The sequence below is a fragment of the Phaenicophaeus curvirostris genome, chromosome 12 (assembly GCF_032191515.1).
Source record: "Phaenicophaeus curvirostris isolate KB17595 chromosome 12, BPBGC_Pcur_1.0, whole genome shotgun sequence".
NCBI lineage: Eukaryota > Metazoa > Chordata > Aves > Cuculiformes > Cuculidae > Phaenicophaeus > Phaenicophaeus curvirostris.
In genome coordinates, this window is record NC_091403.1 from 793,177 (window position 1) to 813,443 (window position 20,267).

The window sequence follows — 20,267 nt, forward strand, 5'->3', positions numbered from 1 at the left end:
TATCACTATCTCCGTGTTCCATATGGGCAGCTGAGTCATTAGACATGGCAACAACTTGCCCAAAGCCATCAGAATCCGAGCCTTAATTCAAGGAATTAGAAGCAGGTCCCCTGAACTCCAGTCTGGTGTCACTGCTGCTCAGCAACCCAGCTTCTCTTAAAAGTATTTTTTTTTCTAATTTGTAGTTTCTGAAGCACTGTGCTATAAATAGAACACACATACTGTGACAGCGTTTGCTCTTTGCTTTTAGGCAAGGCTTTCAGACATTTCTAAAGCACAAACATGCTTTGCATTTTGAAATCTCAGAGTATAGTTCTATCATTTCTTTACAATCAATATTTCACTATTTTGTTTCAATAACCCTATTTTTCTCCTGTTTGCACAGCATATCACATCAGATTCTATTAGCAATTGTAAAATTCTTTTCATACATCAGCCTTCAGTTTCCAGTGAGGATTTTAGGTTCCTGAGGAATCCAGGCTTAGGCCATCCTCATTCTCTTTACGGTTAGAAATGTTTTACGTAAGGTGGAATAGTTGGATTTGATTGTGACTACCATCTTTTTCACGACTTTCTGTCAGTAGTACTGATCTCACAGTAGACCTGTAAAAAGTCTTTCTGAAGCGGTTTAACAGACCTACTCTGCTGCAACATCTGCCACAGTCTGGGTGGCTACATCTAAAAATTAAAAACAGAATCTACATTCTTACCACAGAAGAATTTACTTACAGCATTAAGTGTGGTCATTTAGATTTGAATACAAATTAATAAGACTCTGTTTCGCTAAACTATGCTGATGTCTATCATCATTTTATTTAGGTTTCTGACTGATGATGCTTTTACCTGAAAAACACTTAACCCATAATAACGTGCTGATATGGAATATTTTTATTTCATTGTCTACTCAATGCTTTGTAAGCTCTAAGATAAACCTGTAGACCATACTTTTTTATTCATTGATAGATGATGTCTGAGACCAGCAGACATGTTGGGGACAAGAAGTTTGTTTCTTCTGTCCTGCCAAACCAGTTCTGTGGGTCAACTGCAGATTTCAGTTTCAAGGCTATCAACCTTGCCTTTTCCAAGAGTATTGGTTTTTCTATAAAAAGCTTTTATTAGCTTTTAAGTTTTCAGTCTTTTGTTCTTTTGTATTGATTTTTATTTGCATTTATTCCATAAGCCATATGTGAACTCCAGGATCAGAGCCGTCAGCGTAATCTTAAACTTTACTTAAAGGCTCACTCAAAGTAGAAGCATTAAGTCGTTTCAGTGCCAGATATAAACTGTTAAATAATTCACCATGTGCTTTTTCAACAGACGTTAAGTTATTGACCGGAAAATGGCCCAGCGAAGCCCAATCTTCCCAACTCTTGCCCCTTCTGAAAGGTACAGTCTGCAACGCAAAAAATAAAACCTTCATAGTGCAGAGTATTATGTGTCTCTCAATTCCCTATATCGCAATGCTGTGACCTGCACCTTGGGCATTAGGCAGGCAAGGGAAAGAGAAATCCTCTAGACATTCACATCAGATCACAATTCCCTGCCTGGCTTCTACTTAACCCTTTCCCAAAGAAATTAAATAATTTAAACTGTAACTGAGCAGAAGCCTAATACTATGCTCGAGCCAGTCATGGAGTAAGTGTGAAAACTCAGAGCCAGAAGTGACCTTTGCTGAATTCTCAATACACCTCTATCAATATCATCATGGTGAAAGTTAACTGAATTTCACTCATCAACAAGAAAAAACAGGGAGAGCACACAGTGAACAACAGCTCCAAGATAAAGGTCTCTTTCAAAGCAGGGTTGAGCTTTTATCTTCCACTTATGCATCTGACAATTTTCTTTATTTTTTACAGAGAATACTGGCAGGAAAACATGGCATGCATTAGCAGCCTGGTTTTTTTTTTTACTTTGAGCAGCCATGAGCTCCATTGCTTTCCTCATGCAGGGCAGAGCTCCTGAAAAATCTAGACAATTATTTAAGGTACCCAAATATAAGCTACTTTGGGGGAAGAATTTGATCTCTAAGCCTATGAGAAGACTGTCATAACTGTGGTCTCTCCTCAGTGCCTGTGCCTGCACGGGCTGCTATCGAGTCCACGGGGGACAAGCTTCCCTGTGGTGTTACAGGACAGATATAGAGACCGAAAAAAGGAACGGTCACTACTCCTTTTTACTCTCAGTCTGTTTCCATTTACCTTCTATACGTTACAGGTTGGATTAAGCCTGAAAACTGTAGAGATAAATAGCGGCACTTTGAAACTCAATAAAAGGGTGTTTAATTTGGATTCTTATTCAAATTATAGTTCTGAATTATAACTACTTTTATAAGGCTAATGTCCTTTTTGTTAAGATCCTATGCTTTTGTAAGCTTCCTTAGAGTAGGAAAAAGAGCCTGAACCTGCCTTTGGAACAAAACACATGCAGTAGCAAACACAGCACCCGCTGATTGGTAGCAGCGGGCCCTCTCTCTGAGTATTTTGGTGCTTCTCCCCAGTATTGCAATTCAGATAGTATCAGACCATCTCCATTGGAAAGACTACATTGTAGAGTTTTGTGTAAGAACTTAACATGACCTAGTTATTTTTCTTCTCTAGACGGGTTCGAAACATCCCGCTGCACAGCCAGGCGCTGACAGCGGTCCCACTGGCATCCGCAAGCCTGGTGGATCAGCTAGAAGACAGAATCCTGAGCCATGAGAAAACAACGGCGGCTCTTGTGGAACACGCTTTTCGCATTAAGGAGGACATTGTTTCCACTCTGCACAGAATGCAGAACAAAGGGGGGGGTGACCGGTTGGCTAGGCAACTCCTGGAAGAACATATCCGAAACATAACTGCAATAGTGAGGCAGCTCAATCGGGACATCGAGGTATGTGAAGAATTCTTCACGGGACTAGTGCCATCTCAGCTACTTATTCCTTCTGATTTAATATGAAAGTTTACCGCAGGATAAGTAAAGGTCAGACGAGGTCTCAGGATCCTGTAAGCTTATAAACTGTTTTTATAACTTGAAAAACTGTTTGCAAATTACATAATTCTTTCAGTGGCTGTGAGAATAGCACAGGATATTAGCATATAAACACAGGAACCTTTGTGGCACGAATAAGCTTGCTTTCAAAAGCTGCCCTGGGAAATCTTGAAAAAATGAATTAATGCCACACTAATACCCAGCTCAACTTCAGTCCAAGGGCTGTTCTGGATAAACTCTAGGAAATGCCTTAGCTCTATACTAAACGTTCTTTCAGTTCCGACTTACTGCTGAAACCAAGTAGCCAAACCCAACTGCTCATTTTTATGACCTAATCAAATGCAGATCCATGACTTCACGTCTGACCCCTGCTGCAACAGGGGTGTGGTGGGGAAACCGAAAGGATAAACATTAATATTTAAAGCTCCTTTCATCGTCAAGTTATACTTTATGCATATTATGGCATTTACGTGCAGATTGCACAGGAAGAATAAGAAATAATAAATTCCCTAAAGGGTATCTGCTTCAGTAGGATGCAAGACAAAGCTTTTGATAAAGTAATAATAAAATGGCATTGGACGTTACTGAAACACTGAAAAATAGCGAGTGACATTTGAAGCGTACATTAAATGTAACATACTGAGTTCATATTTGCATATGAATGCTTTGTAGATGCTGCAGGAGCAGATCCGTGTCAGAGACAATCTCAGCTACGGAACAAATTCTACCCTGAAGAGCTTGGAAATGCGGCAGCTTTCTGGTTTAGGAGATCTTCGGGGAAGAGTTGCAAGGTAAAAGCCAACACAGAACTATATTTTGGGGATTAACTAATGATGTTTTAATCTATGAACATCAATGATAATGGGCTGAATTCAACTTTGGCAAAATTCCCAGGATAATTTTGCTCAGTGTTTTCAAGAAAATGAATAATAATCCTTTGCAGTCCAGTATCACATACTAAACGTAACAATATCACCCTTGATTCCCAAATTTAGTTTTTAATAAGTCACCTCAAATTCCCTAGGAATTTGGATTTGGCTCAGCTTTAAAAAGTACTATGTCTTTGAAACAACTGATTTAGTGATGACCTTCATCAGCCTACAAAAAGTAATTAGGGAGGGATTTTCCTCGAACTAAATTTTTCTCATAAATTATTTAATTGTTTCAAGTTTCCACTGTAACTTTCCAGCCCATTTTGTAAAGAATACTTTAGAGAGGTTTTCCATACTCTTTCTAAGTTTTGCACTACACTTTAGTAAACAGGAATGATCTAGATGAGTTTATTTTGTCAAATCAGAAAATTGATGGTGATGTACATAGACAGATATATATATACACACACAAACACACATATATATATCTATCTTACTGAGAAATCCCTGACAAATCTAAAAGCTTAGATCTTCATGCCTCTCTCTATAAAAAGTTGACTTTGAGATGACACATCCTGAGGGAGCAGCACAGCTACCAACAGCCAGTGAAACACCACACAGGGCCTTTGTTTTCACTAGCAGAACTCAAGTGAGCAAACACTCGCACGTGCCAGCGAGAGCTTCACAAGGGCGCCCCAGCCTATCCCGAGCACTTGGTATGGTGGTGGGGGGTGGACAAGCACCGTCTGTGCCAGGGTATCTTCCTTCACTTACTCAGGGCAAGGCCCTCGCACCGTGCCTGGGCTGTAATTTAGCTGATAATTGTTTGAGACTCCACCAGTCTGCCTTGTGTCAGACTGTGCAACATGTGCCAGGTATTTGTATTCGTTACCATAAGAGCATCAGTTTATTGTCTTTAGCTGTTACCTTCTATTCTACGTTACGCTTTCTATCTAAAAATTTTCCCTGAATGCAAAAGAAAAGAAGTTTCAGAAATCAGAAATCAAGTTAAAGAAGCATTCCATGGGAGAAGCTATTTGCCTTTATTTACAGACATATTCTACTCCGAAAACTACTGCTCCTGTGAATAAGGATCACAGCAAATAGCTGGAGCTCCTGGTCAGGACGGCAGCTCGTTACGCTGTTGGCACAACGCAGAGATCTACCAGAAACTGGCTCCTTGAGCCAACATTCCTTATAGAAAATAAGCTGATATAATTTTACTTTTATACTTAGTCGTGCTAGCTTTCAGATGAGTTCAAAGAGCGAAACCTTAGAAACATGCTCGAGTTACTGCAGGTTACCAGCTCACCGTGTCCCGTCTCCCAGGCGCAGTGCGGGGCTCGGGCCGTGCTGACAGCTGGCTCACCTAATGCAGGCACCTCCCGTCTGCTCCAGGATGGAAACCTGCAGAGGGACAATCCGTGTGAACCAGTTCGTACGTGACACGTGATGCTAAACCACTCGAGTCTGAGCCTTTTGGTCCTGTAGCCATTTTAGTGTCAGTCTCAGGATTCTGGCCAAATTTCAGCTCCAGTGATTACACCGAACATCCTATTCAACATCAATATTGGAGAGAGCAGTGTTTATTCCCAACACCAACTGTTCCGTAACATGTTAATACATCGTCGAACAACTGTCTCGTTATTTCTTGCGGGTTGCTGCTTTCAGTGGTGAGAACAGGAATCCCTACATGCAAAGGCAGCTCTCGAGCGCAGCCCCAACACCAACTACCCACAGGTCTGGAGGAGTGAGAGCTGCACAGACCTCAGAGCTGCCCCCTCCTGTGTCACAGCTCAACCAGCACCCCAGCAGGAGGCTGAACACACATCACAGCTCCTGTCTTGGGGCCATTTCTCATGAAGCATAATTTATTGATGAATTTGCAAAGTACGATTACAGCGGTCACCATGAACGATGATGAACATTTTCCTAAGAATCAGCATTATCACAAACTTTAAAAACAATGCTGCTTCCAATTAAATTAAGTGATGCATTCAGCAGAAAATTAGATAGATAACGATAGATCCATTACTCCAGCCTCCTGTCCCCAACGTTGGCAATTTTGCATAACAGATTTATCAGTTCTATTTCTAGCCATATTAGGTCATAAAACTCATGAGTAGTGCCTTATCATTTATTTACAGATAACCTGTGGACTATGATCGTTTGTCTGGAAAGTTTAAATCCAGCATCCTGACCAGAACCACAGCAGCAGGTATCTTTAGAAGGTTCCCGATAGCTGAAACATCCAAAGAAATGGCAACTCTGTATGTTCGAGTTGTGCCTACTTTGCATATAGAGATGATTTTTCTCCTGTACATTATAGCTCTGATTCATTTCAGACACCCTGGACTCAGATAATCTAAGAATGCTGATTTACTTCTGGTCCATCACGCAGTAGAAACCTGAATCAAAAGTGTTAGAAAGTCCACGGTTTTCCATATGTTCATCTTACTCTTGCCTCCCCCCCTCAGGTTGAGAGCCAGTGGAAGCATAGACTGAAGTTATTTATTCTTATAATTTTTTCAACTCAAAATACTCATATAACTAATGCCAGAATCTCATTTTTATCTGCAGCACACTAACGTTTTCTTCCAAATCAAAACTAATCAGGTGTTTGTGACTGTGTACAATAAATTATATAGAGCGGAGACTTCTTTTTGACCACTTCAATATATGGAATATTGTTTTCAAAAGAGCAGAGCAGGATAAATGTCCCATATCAACAGACAATATAATTTAAACTTTATTCCAAGTCTTTCTAAAAGGGTGCCAATTACAGTATCCACTTAGAAAAATGAAATAACCCGATTAATACATACTGGGCTGACATTAACATAGTCAGAACTTTAATGTTTCAGTTATATGTGGCTACATGACCCTTTGATCACGTAACCGAGTTCCATACAGAAGAGAAACGCGCTGTGATTAAACTCCAAACACTAATTTGCCTTCAAAACTATGACAGATGCCCGCTGTTTACACTGGCTACAGGAGTTTCAAAGCTGTTGCTTTTTATATTTTCTGTCATGCTTCAGGGAAACAAACCCAACCATTCTTTCGGAGCCCATTAGGCTTTTGGTGACTAGGTGTAAAATGATTTCATTCCTCTAATTCTCTCTGGTAACAGCAACATGGAGAGATTTGGCTTCCCTCAGTTTTCGAAAGAAACTGCTTGATTATAAATACGGTTCCCTGCTCTGTTAGCCCTAGCTGGTCTTCCTACAGAGTTCTAGTTGGTTTCACAATGCTGAGATGCTAATCTGTAAATTAATTTCCACAAGTTTTAAAATCTCTATGTGCTATTTTGCATTTCCACACTGAAACTGTACTGTAATACTAAGCAGACGCTTCATTTGTCATTTTAGCTGCTACTTTCCCTTCATGTTTAATGATAATGGCAGTTACTGTAACCGAGGTGATGAAAATGCATGTTGAAATGAAAGCCTTCAAACTGAAATGTGACTGAAAAGAGGTTAAAATGTGTCACTGGCTTAGGTAATGACTTAATGTGCCTTTTCTCCCCCCAGATAGTAACTGCTTTCTGTTCTCCATCAGTTTCATGGATAAAATTTAGTAACATTACCAATTACATATCTCCCTTAGCAAAAAAACCACACATGACTCATACTTCACAGAGGTCTTACTCCTAAAATCACAGTGCGGATGTTTGTACAGCTCAGTTAATGTCCTTATCCTATTCCTGCAGATGAAATCCACCTTACCAAAGTATGTTTAAAATGTGGTAGAAAAAGCACAGGTTCTATAGAACATTCACCCTGAAAATGTGACAGCATCAAGTAACGTTCTGATGGGAACAAAGGAAACAAGAATTATTGTGTTCTGGGGCTGCATTTCATAGTCTTTTGTGAGATAAAACTGCACTGCTTTTTTAGTTTTACCTAAGGCCTAATAACTGTAAAATCTGCCCCATGTTGTTTACTACACATACCAATTATATACTCCTATTTCACAAAACCAAATAATAATAATAATAATGTGAAACTCAGAGGAGCACAGCTACAGTAACGAAAAAACGGTCCTCAATTGTTTAAGCTTCTAATCAGGCAGGCAGAATCACACACACCTTAGCAGATGTCTCTGTGACAAAGACAGCAGGTAGTGAAAAGCTGCACCTCTGCATTTCTAACAGGACTCCCTGCTGGGTAACGCCGCGCTCTGCACACACCGCCGGTGCCCAGACGATTGGGATGTCCGAGTCACATTATTTGACTTCTAGTCCCATTGGGGAGCAGCTTGCTGAATACTACGGGATATATTACCATTTTACAGACCTGTAAGACATGTTTTTTCTAGACAGACGGCAACTTCTCAGAAATGCCCTAAAATGGATATTTTAAACACCTTGGGCCTGACACTCTATTCAGCTGTTGCTTTGCTATTTTTTCATTCAAACAGGTGTGATGCTGGGTTAGCCAGACTGTCTGCAGAGCATAAAATTACATATGAAAGACTTCAGAGCCTAAGTAAAGACCAACACACCTCCAAACTGATCTTAGAATCTAAAATCAAAGAGGCAGAAATACAGGTATGATATTTAGACCGAAGCGATCCATGTACAGGTAAGAGTTACAGTCATTCACATAGTCTCCACTACCATTAACCATTATCCTGGGAGGTCACAGATTTACAAATGGTGTATCTGCTCACAGTCCTTATTAGACTGAATATTGTACCTTGCTGATTACTGTACCGCCAACCTGAAAAAAAGGCCCTTAATTTGCTGCCTTTAGCGTGCTGTGTGGAAGGGGCTCGGTATTTAGAGGCACCTGAAAGGGCTCCAGGAACGAAGAGAAGTCAGTGATTGCTGGCCTGAGTGGCTTCTTGAGATTGGAATGTGAACATGACACGGATGCTCTACAAAACTACCACAACAATGCAAGCATCAGTGTTTCTCCCTGTATGTTTTGGCCTTCCCAGGATGATTTCATGCATATGAAATTGTATATGATATGTAGATGCATTCATGTGTATGAACACAATTTTCGAAGATCTGCAAAACAAAACCGCTTTGGGTTCTGCAAATCCATTAATCTGTTGGGTCTCTCTTCCGCTGGGTATGAGAATGGAAGTGAGCACTAGATAAGCACGGACTTAGGGCATTAAGGGAAAGGATTCTTCACATCTCCATCTTAAGGCTTTCCCATTTTCTTGAACAACAAAACTATTTTACATCTTCATTTTGCAGCAGGCAAATGTTTAAAATCCACTCTACTTTGCTTGCAAGACTGAGTGTGAGAGCAGGCTAGAAGCATATAGTCATGCCTCTTTGTAAAACTGGGGTGATTGTTTTGGTGAGAACTATTTGCCGTTAGTGACGACTTACCCCCAGTTAAATCCAGCACGTCTCTCACCGCAGTAGCCATTACACATGAAGTGAAGAACAACATCACTCCGTATTGGCCGAGTCACCCGCTCGGCTCATGCGGCAACACGGGATGTACTGATTGTGCCAATCGCCTGTCTCAAAGCGGGGAGCAGGCAGACACTTTCAAGGCAAGACTGTGCAAATTCTTTGTGGCTGAAAATTACAGTTTTCTTAGTGTTGATACTTCCATTTTGCGAGGCAGTATGTTTTTCATGTTGAAGTAAAAAGTGCAAACTCAATGATTTTTGAAATGTCAGCAAAAATGGCCCTTCTTTGAGATCTCCTCTGTTGTTGTGAAAACATCCCAACTGAGATTGTGATTAAACGCTATTGAAAAATAGTAAATGCTGAATTTTCTTTCAGATTTCTCATCTCTTGAGCAGAGTAGAGCAGTCAATAATGCAACAAGAAGCAAAGCTGAAGATTGCCTACAAAGAGAGCAACCAACAGCTCCACCTTCTGGATACGAAGTGAGTGCCCAGAAAAGCTTGTTGCTGCCCTGCAAGACAGGGCCTCAGTTTTCCAGGCAGAATTTGTATTAAGGAACACAATTAAGGATTTCTGTAAGTGTTCTGGTACATTTTTGCAAGAACTGTAGGAAGCAACAAATGCTGGAGATGGCTTTCAAGAGCAGGGCAAAACGTTCAACTCGAGCAACCAGGAAGGCATTCACAAAGCGTTATGGCTTTAAATAAGCTTCAAAGACGAACATATATCTCAAATACCAAAATTATTAATGATAAGCTACTGCGCTACATTATATTGGGATATAATCAACTCGGATATTAACTCCTCTCCAGGTATTACACTCAGTGGCAGCCCTGGCTTAAGCCACTCACGTTCTTACTCCTCACCACCCTCATGCAATCCCATCCATTACGTCAGCTAAACTATTTGCTAACCAGACAAAAGGATAGATCCAGATTTCAAATATTCAGCAGAAAAAACTGTCTAAAGAAAGAGCTTCACTGGCATAATTGGTGGATGGGAACTTGAGCTGGCTACAAGCGATGCCAGCGGGGGTAAGAACCAGCAGTGCCACTAAAATGGTTACCATATATCTGTTCAGATTTAAGACCATAAACTGAACGGGTGACTGACCATATTCCATTTACAATGCTGCAAAGAATTTGCACCTATTACGCCTCATAGAATCATAGAATAACCAGGTTGGAAAAGACCCACCGGATCATCGAGTCCAACCATTCCTATCAAAACATTGTGATGTGTTCTGTATAAATAACTACAATTTTGTTGTGCTCTTTCATCTTTACTCTCTAAATCAATGTTGCCCCATCCAGTTCAGCAGCCTTAAAGTTCCAAGATTCGCCTTAAACGGTGTCAAGAATGTATTAAACTGAATAACGAACACATTCACAAAAAAGTCATTGCTGAATGACCAAAAGTTCTGCTCTTTTCTATCTGCTAATTTCTATTATGCTCTTAGAATAAAAAATGCTACGGAGGAGCTCAGCAGCCAGATTTTGTCTGCACGGAGCTGGCTGGAACAGGAACGTGAAAGGATTGAAAAAGAGCTTGTGCAAAAAATTGACCAGCTCTCACTGACTCTTAAGGAAAACACTGTAAGTTTTGTTAAAATGTCCTAATCGTACTTCTTAGGAAGTAGTTATTAATAATGCTTTTAAATAAGATGATGTAACTGAGATATAATCTGGGTGAGATTTTCAGATCTCCTTTCCATTTGTGCAACTCTCTTCACTAACATCAAGCTTAACATCCCCACAGCCTGAGTGTCCTCAAATAAATCTAATTACTTGTAAAGAGATCAGTATTTTAGCCTACAGTAATCAAGTAAGTTTAATCCGTTTTATAAAAAATTCCTTACGCCTTTGAATTCCACATAAAAGCTGAATAATTACTAACTATTGCACATTTGGGAAAGACCGCTGTAATTTCTGATGCAGTGTAAATAATTAAAACTCTTTTCCCCGGCTGCAGGAAATAAGCGAAAGAGCTCAAGAGATGAAATTCAACCAAATGGCAGAGAAAATCAACAAAATAGAAGAAATACAGAAGATAACCATGGAAGCACAGGAAGCAAAACAGACTGAAGAAAAGATAAATATTCGAATTGGCAAACTTCAAAATGAAATAAATGAAGATATAAAAGAAATGAAGGCCGAAGTCAATACCGGTAGGATCGTAGTCATCAAGTTCTTTGTTCTGAATCGTGGTAACAATGATTGACCTGTAATAATATGCAAAATGCCTTTGTTGTATCAAAGTAGTTTAAAGACTTCTGGGCCAGATGTGAGTGGCTGCATGGGGGGCATTAAAAAGTGACATTCACAGCAACAGAAAGTGACACCTTATCAGCTTAGAAATGCTATCCCAGATAGCTCAGCCACGATCAGAGGTGTTTTTGCCATCAGCGCACAATTCCAGTCCTATTTTTCTTCAGAAATCTGCCATCTCCCAAGCGTAAAGCAGAGCACAAAGCAGTAGAAAGCGTATTCTGACAGTAATTATACACTAGCCTGGCTTTTGATTGTGAACTAATTTTAATTCTCACCCGCAATTAGGATTTGCAGCTATCTATGAGAGCATTGGGTCTCTACGGCAAGTTCTAGAGGCGAAAATGAAGCTGGACAGAGATGAACTACAGAAGCAGATCCACCAAATGAAGCAGGAGGTTCCAACCTGGGGAGAAGCTGGACCGTGACTGCAAGATTTTGTCTGAGAGATTAATGTTTACCTGGCTAAACAGACAGACTATAATCTCGTTTCAGTCTGTAATCCAGACTAAATGCATGTACCAAAGGACGTGCTGCTGTTGCACAGGTCCATACGGTTGCTTGAAGTGGTAAACGCAAGCTCTTCATAGACAACTGACAACCAGGTTTTATGGGCTGAGGTGCTGTTTTGCCACGGCACTACTCTCACTGCTCTCAGGAGAGTTACCACCGTGTAAAACTGGAGTAATATACTGGTAAAGCTGGCACCTTATTTGCTAAAGGCATTTCAGTGCTCCCCAGTTTCGTAGCCTTCAGCAGGCAGGTAAATTCTTCTATTTATATATAAATATGTACATATCGACACACCTGCACACCTCACATCCCCCTGCCTTTAAGAAAAATAAAATCATGAGTTGATTCCATTTCTTTCCTATCAGTTTGACGGAGTTCTCCACCCTGATACAAATTACTGAATTAGAAGTTCACAAACATTTTTACAGTGACTTTTTCTACTGTTGACTTCCTGGGGAGACAGAATTGGCACTAAACAGACCCGTTTTCAAAACCTAGATACCATCAGGAAATCTTTGTTTAGTTTCGCAAAGACCCTTTGTGCGTGTATGTAAACTAAGCGGTGTTTTATAATGTAGCTGTAGACTAAGATGATTCATGAACAATGCAAGAAGCTTAACTCACACAGTCGTAAGTATTGTGACCTTTGCAATCAACAGCCGAGCGGAGCTCTGGGCATGTGTTCCCGCGACCTGCTTCATTCTGCGGATACAAACTTGGAAAGCAAAAGAGGAGGTGACAATCTACCATAGTCTGGAGGACTTAATGGAAAATAAACTGCGGTTTATGATCTGCTTAGAAAGTTTTATTGAAGTAAAACAACTGATTCTTCAAATTTAAGTAGACTTCAGTAGGCTCAAATTACTAATAGCATTCACGGTATTCCCAAGTAATAATGGTACTTACTTCCATTGCCTGAATGGATTGCTTAATGAAAATCAGCACCCATTTGGCATATTAATCTAGACAGGAAAACACACGTATGTCGATTTTATTCATTCATAGTTTGATATTGCTCCTCATGCTTGTAAATCATGCAGGATTAAGCACTCATGAAGAATAAATTACTTAATCCAGCTTCCTATTAAATGTATACTATTAACAGTAATTCATTTGGAAAAACACTACTAATCTACACAAGCATTACTGTTACCATAGATTAACAGGATGTCTCTACACTGTCTTTAATGGCCTTTTTTTGGCTAGTACTGCAAATCCATTATTCCTGTTAGGAAAAGTCACTGACCAGTCTCTCATCACTTCCATGAAAGCAGGTTTGCCCCACAGAATCACCGCATTAAAAAATAAATTAAAAATTCCTTCAAAAACTTTAACTCCTTGACTCCAGCAGGACTGTGTAGTGCATGGAAACAAGAAAACGCATACAACTCTACAGGATCAGAACCTACATTTATATTCACTTCCTGTATAGTCACAAGTTATTTAATGTATCAAGGATACCTGAAGTTTTAAGAACTCTGGCTTCTAATGCTCACTGATAACAAAAACGCCTGTTATTACTGTTCTGTATCATCCATGTGCTGTGAAATACATGTACAATAGCAGCTAAGGGGAAGCCCAGCTCACTGAAGGGAGACAATGAAAAGCTTGCTGATGTTTCTCAAGAACTGTGTTAAAAATTCATTCTTTCTTCATGTCTGTATTCGTATCTATTCTTAAATATTTAGCCATGTGCAGTGGAAAAGGTATCCTGTTGTTTTACAAAAAACACCAAGAAAACAAGAAAATAACAAAGAAGCAAACAGAGACAGAACCAAAACCCGACTATATTTTTGCTTCTGTAACTGGAAATTGGTACCTGAGAGAATCTGAGAATTGGAGAAACAACTTGGCTGGAACTTCAATAAAATGTTTCTCTTGTAAAACTCTCGTGTGACTCATCAGACATAAAACAACACACAAAGCCCCGTCCAGCTTCACTTTTGCTGCTTTGAAAATATTTTTTCCCTAAATCTCAGCTAAGGCAAATACCTAAAAGCCAAAATGAAAGAATATTGAATATCAAGCAGAGCCTTCAGACTATGCGAGGGTGGCACAGGTTATGGGGACGCGCACACTGGGAAGAGACAGACGCAAGGCTGAGATGCACACGGATGCAGCCAAGCGCAGCCTGCCCGACGTCCATCCTTCCGCAGAACGCTCTGACAAGTCACTCGTGGAAGGACGTCACGCGCTCCAGAGCAAGGGGGCTCCACAGAAAAATTGAGGAAAAAGGAAGAATGGAAAAACGTAACATGAGGAAAGACTGAAAAATCTGAAAAGACTGTTACTGAGAAGTAACAGAGTCAGAGTAATGAAATGGTGGCTGTGTGGGCAAAGTGAGGAAGAGTAGCTACCTGCTGATGAAGCACAGATCAAGTTTGAAGGTTTTAGAAAGAGCTGAAAGCAATAATAATGTATTTGAACACATATAACAATATTATATTTGACACAAAACGCAGAACCCACTAGGATGGGCACATTAATTGATTCATCACAAGTCACGTTCCCTGCTTGCCTGCTGCACTTTATTCTGCTCAAACAATTGGAAAAATAAATTATTTTATTTTCCCTTCAGTTCCCTTTATATATATACGGGTTTTTTTAAGTTTTCTGCACAAAATAGGTCAACCACATCTTGTTTGCGTAGGCTGTCAGGGTGTCAGAGTGTGCTCTTCTCTGATAAGGAACAGCTGAATTCAAGGGAGAATTACAGCCCCTGTATCTTTCAATCAGCTTAGAGCTGGATGGCAAAATCCTCTCCTCAGAAACAGCTTGGGAATAAATGTGAAGCCAGGAAGCAAGTGGTATAGACACGACAGTCTATGAAAGCTTTATTTTGCAAAGTGGAAACAGATTCTGAAAACTGACCTGCAGAGATCCTGTACAATCAAACAGCTTGAAAGTGGAGTTGCCCCTTAATTTTTCCTTTCCACACTGCTCTCCAGTGGCACTCCAGCGTGCCAATACGCCAGGGATAGAGAGGGCTTTCGGCGGTGGGAATAATGTACTTTCTTTGTTCGACCCGAGTACTGGTGCTAGGAGTCGCCATCTACACGGCCGGCGCCAAACACAGGTCTGCACAACCCGTAAGTGGGCAAAGGTAGCGAGAAGAGGCAGCGTTTTTGGGGGTGACACTCAAGCAAACAGAACGAGATCTAGTGGTTTTGGGAAAGGATAGTACTGATTAGGCACAAAATACTATTCAAAACACAAAGTACACTGACGTAAATGTAAACTTGCTGAAGGAAGGACAGGAAGGAGCCTTGAGAAGCCACCTGCTCCATCTCTCCACTTCAGGACAGGGTCAACTCTACCCAAAGTATTTGTTACAGAAATATTTTCACCTAATCTGCTTACAAAAACCTCTCAGGAGTAAATAATTGACTAATGCAGTCTGTTCCAATGCTTAAAGAAAACTGCCCCACCATCCGAACACCGAATCTAAATGGACAAGAGGTGACGGGCCTAAATATCAAGCATAGAGGAAACAAAAGTTGATGACATTCCTCAAAGCTCCATTGTTTTTTTTTTTTAAGCAATCTGTTACAGAAGATTCAGATGAAGTTTCACAGGGATCTTTGCCTCATTTCTTCAACATTTTTCTCCTTCCTACATCCCTAAAAAAGAAAAACCCCCAACAACAAAAAACCCAAACAGCAGACAACTTCCTCTTGTGGAGTTTTGAAATCTTCCTTTTGTCAGCTCTTCAGCAAGCAGGAGGCTTAAACTGCTTACAAGCTGCGGGTTGCAGCACGTTGTCAGCTCTGCTGCCTGGATGACAGAGCAAGTGCCAAAGCATAAACTCACTTCCACATCAGCACAGGCAACCAGAGACCTCTGGGACCGCAGCGAAGGACTGAGCTACAAACACAATTACGTCAGTTGTTATGGAGCAATTGAGGTATTTTGACTCAGTAAGCAAATAAAAGTAATGATGCAAGTGAGAAGTTAAAAGGAGGATCCTACCTTCAACACAGAGTTGTTTATGTCATTGTTTTATGTTCTGGATATTTTGTAGTTATGTCCCAATGCAGTTCAGCCAGTTTACACATTACAGGAAATAAATAAATGAACAAACAGCAGGATACTCTTGTCTCATCAATCAAAACTGAAATGTAACCTTTTTGTCTTTTCTCAGTTTCTACGTTTCCTGCTCTACTTTCTCAGGGGTCAGAGAATGTTCTCTGTGCTTTAGAAATAAGGTGCTCATTTGACACACATTCCAACGACAGAAACATTTAATGAAAGACACATAACAAACCGATGAAGCCCTCAGTGCAGAGAGGGATTCCTCCCGTGATACTCCCTGGGGCTTGAGAAAGTCGGAGGAGAATTTGAAAGCAAACACTAAGGAAATTTGGAACAAGTCTCTACCGAATTGGCCACAGGGTGTCACTGCTGCTCCTGGCAACGAAAGGAAGATGCTCAACCTGTCCTTGTGATCTATAAATGCTGCAAAACCACAGAGATGGGGCTGAAGTATTTAGAAATATCATGCATTTTGACCGACAGAACAAGAGAGAGAACATTCTAAAGACATTACTCTGTAAAATCTCAATAAAGCAGGTTAGTTAAGCAAAAGTCTCTCAGGGCAACTGCGAGGGTCCTTCAGATATTGTGTGAGGAATCTTGAATTGGGACTGAAGCTCTTGCTACCTTTTCTGTCAGCAGAGCTTAGGTCAACACAAAAAACCCGACTCACAAACCCAGAAAAAAAATCAGGGTCAATTCTAAAGCACAAGATCGTCAATCAGGCAAAACACAGAGAGCAACATGTATATGAGGAGCAGCTGAGGGACCTGGGGTCATTTAGCCTGGAGAAGAGGAGGCTGAGGGGAGACCTCATTGCTCTCTACAACTACCTGAAAGGAGGTTGTAGAGAGGTGGGTGTTGGTCTTTTCTCCAAAGTGAGAGGTGATAGGACAAGAGGGAAAGGTCTCACGCTGCATCAGGGTAAGTTTAGACTGGACATCACGAAAATCTTCTTCACTGAAAGGGTTCTCAGGAACTAGCAGAGGCTGCGCAGGGAGGTGGTGGAGGCCCCGTCCCTGGAGGGGTTTAAAAGGTGGATAGATAAGGTGCTTCGGGACACAATTTAGTAGCGGACAGGTACGGTTGAGGTTGATGATCTCAAAGGTCTCTTCCAACCTAATGATTCTATGATTTCACATTGATTGTCTCGGGAGCTGTTGCCAACATGCAGAAGAAGTTCCTCTCCCAGCACTGCCTCCTCCTCCAAGGACGTTGGCTGACAGGCCATATGATAATCTGAGCAGTTATTACCAGATGGAGCTCTGGGCCTAGCACAGAAAGCTGCTGTCAATTCATTCAAGGATTATCTCGATAAATAATACAGTGGAATAGCCTCAAACATTGCAAAATGTATGACAGCTGTAACTTTTGCTGGCATAGATCAGTGAAAAAATATTTTGAGCTCTGCAGAGCACCAGTGATGTATATGGAACCAGGCTGTGATTCAAGAACACTGAAGTATTAATGTCGTAATACAAAAAGCCTGAGCTGTATGAGAGGACAAGTAGGAATTGCTCGTGAGATTAGAAAGGAGATTTGCTTCTTGTAGGGTGACAAGAAGGAAAATAACATGCATCATGCACTGCTGCACATCCTCTGAACAGTTGCTCTCATTAAACCCATCTTCAGTGCCTGCAGAGGGTCATTTTCAAATGCCACTGCGGTAAGTAGGCTGCCATCTTATGCAACTGAAGTTGAGAAAGACTATCAATGAAGACAGATTTTACTGACTTTGATGTCTCGTTCTCGTGCTACCATTTCCTGAAGGTATTAGGACTGTGAGGTCAGCAAACACGTTGTTGGGTGGCCTCTGTGATCGTGCTGCCTCCATTCAGAATAACTTAAAGGGTTCAGTAATTGTATATCAGAACGCACGTATGCCTGTGTATAGAAGACTGAATTCCCATGTTGTGCTGGGCTCTTCTTCTGCACTAGCTTGAGAATTGTATTTCAGTACATTGCAAGTATATTAGTTTATATAAACGATGACATTCTAGGAAGGTATAAAAACCCAAAGAAGAGCTTTTAAATGCAAATAACTGAAGACATTAGAAGTTAAAACATATTTTATACTACTGCCATGCTTTGCAAAGATAAATGCTAACCTGTTTACTGCTATAAATAATAAACCTTATTTACCTTACAAAGACCTTATGGGGACTGATCACTTTGTATCTTATACAAGTTTGAGTATGTGAAGCGCTGCATCTCAATTCTACATATGCTTTCCTTTGTGAAATTAATCTCCATAAAATGAAAGTGGCAGCTCATAGCATATAATAAACTGCTTGCTTACCTCTTTGCATGCAGAACGTTTTAAGATGCAAAACAAAAGGGATTGCCGGTCTCTGGTGTGGTCTCCTGGTATCTTGTCACATTAATAGCAAAATCTCGATCATGACTTAACATTTGGGGTTTCTAGTTATCACGGACTATTAAGACAAGAAACAAATAGTGTAATATTATCACTGTGTAGTTGTAGCAGTGTACCTCCCTAATCCAGAGTGAGAGGAGACTAAAATCCAGATAATACTGACAAGACAGAACGCCGTGGTTGGATGCTGGATCTCCTGATTGATTTGGGGCTAACTGGGGCCTGTTATCTATAGACTTGTGCCCTTTGGTCCAGTAAGCTACCTAGGTGAAAATCACTTACTTTCATTCATTAGGTTGTACTGGCAGTAGTAACCCCCAAAACACATTAAAATAAAAAAATGATGAGGAAAAAGTAAGGAAGGAATTGAGTTTTATACTGTTGCCAGCCCTTCTGCCACCCGACGTCACCGTCCTCGTCAGGTAAATCAGGCAGTCAGGCTGCTGCCTGCATGGCCTGACAGCTTTGGAAAGGATTCCATCAGGTAGGAAGCACTTAAGGAAGTTACACAAATTATTTTGTTAAGTCAAGACGAAGCCTTATGGCAGATTTTAAGACAAATCCCTTAACCAAGGCAAAAAACCAAAGACTCAGTTAAGCGTGAGGCTCCTCGTGGTGTGCTGGGGATCAGCTGGGACTGCCTGTGCGCACACAAAGGGGCAGGAACGCTGCCTGGCAAACACCACATGGGCAAAAAGCCCTCCTCCACCTGCACCACCACAGCTTGGTTCCCAATAAAGCATAATAAAGGAGGAGAAGCTTCGTAAAAAGGAGAGTTGTGTGACACACGAGATCTAAGCCCAAGCAGAGACAAGATATACTCATACATTTCATAACTGTGAAAACCTTCCTGCTTGACATTGGCCCTGAGAAGAGTCCTTGTAGAGCTGATGGGGGAACAACTGATGAGTCGAGGCAAGATTTAAACAACAGGGACAAGAATGGAGTCATCTAAACTACAGCAAAGTAACCAGCCGTGTTCACATCTAGCAAGGGCAACGGGATATTACGATTTTAAAAGCAGAACAGCAATATTTTCACTAAGAAGGTATTTTAATCATCATCCAGAAGTTTAAGGACAAATAAATAAAATGCACGGGTATGCTCATTTGAAAGCCTTTTGGTTCATGAGCAATCAGAGAAAAAAGGAAAGGATGTTGTCTTCTCAGCCCAAGGCCACAAGGCATGATTAATTGCGAATGATAAACAAGCTCAATGATTATTCAATACTCTTGCTCACAGAAGCACGTAGTGGTTAATATTGAACTGTATATGCTTATTTCTACAGAGCACCTAAAATATATCTTCAATTTTGCATCTGAACAAATTTGCAGCTTCATGCACGATGAACCTGGTTTTCACATGAGTACAAGACATATTTCAAATGCTTGGCTCATGTGGGATGCATGAGCCACTTTTCCGTGGCTGTGGTTTCAATTATACTATTAGCCCATACCCCACAATCCCAGAGAAGTCTCTACTGACGCTAAGGCTTGTGACAATCTACCATCAGTCAGATCACCGTCTTCTGTTTTCCCGTGAAGTACAAAAAAGCCAGCTGGTACTTGGAGGGGCATTAATACTTGGAGTCGGCGCAAGAGAGAAAGCGTAACCACCACAAGTGATGCAACGGTCTAGTTCGCAAACTGCGACCAATTTGAGCTCCTAGTTTGGTACCGATAGAAAACAAAATCATGGCAGGACAAGTAACGGCCTTTCCTTCAGTGCTGACTTTTTTCCTTCCCTCAAGGCAATTAAATTAATAATCATATATTAACAGAGTCTACTTACCTATAATTTTAATTCACCCACTACTGAGCCTGATGGGTTCAAGTTCCCAGAAGCTGAGGGAGGGT

General features: G+C 40.8%; 1 protein-coding gene across 1 annotated transcript; it reads left to right on the top strand.

The window, feature by feature from the left end:
• Nucleotides 1–1,079: 1,079 nt before the first annotated feature.
• Nucleotides 1,080–12,985, top strand: FAM81A (family with sequence similarity 81 member A). Its single transcript, XM_069866950.1, has 8 exons — nt 1,080–1,386; nt 2,598–2,871; nt 3,643–3,761; nt 8,265–8,394; nt 9,598–9,704; nt 10,682–10,817; nt 11,194–11,389; nt 11,778–12,985. The coding sequence occupies exons 1-8, from the start codon at nt 1,340–1,342 to the stop codon at nt 11,915–11,917; spliced, it is 1,149 nt and encodes a 382-aa protein (XP_069723051.1). The 5' UTR covers nt 1,080–1,339; the 3' UTR covers nt 11,918–12,985.
• The last annotated feature ends 7,282 nt before the right edge of the window (nt 12,986–20,267 follow it).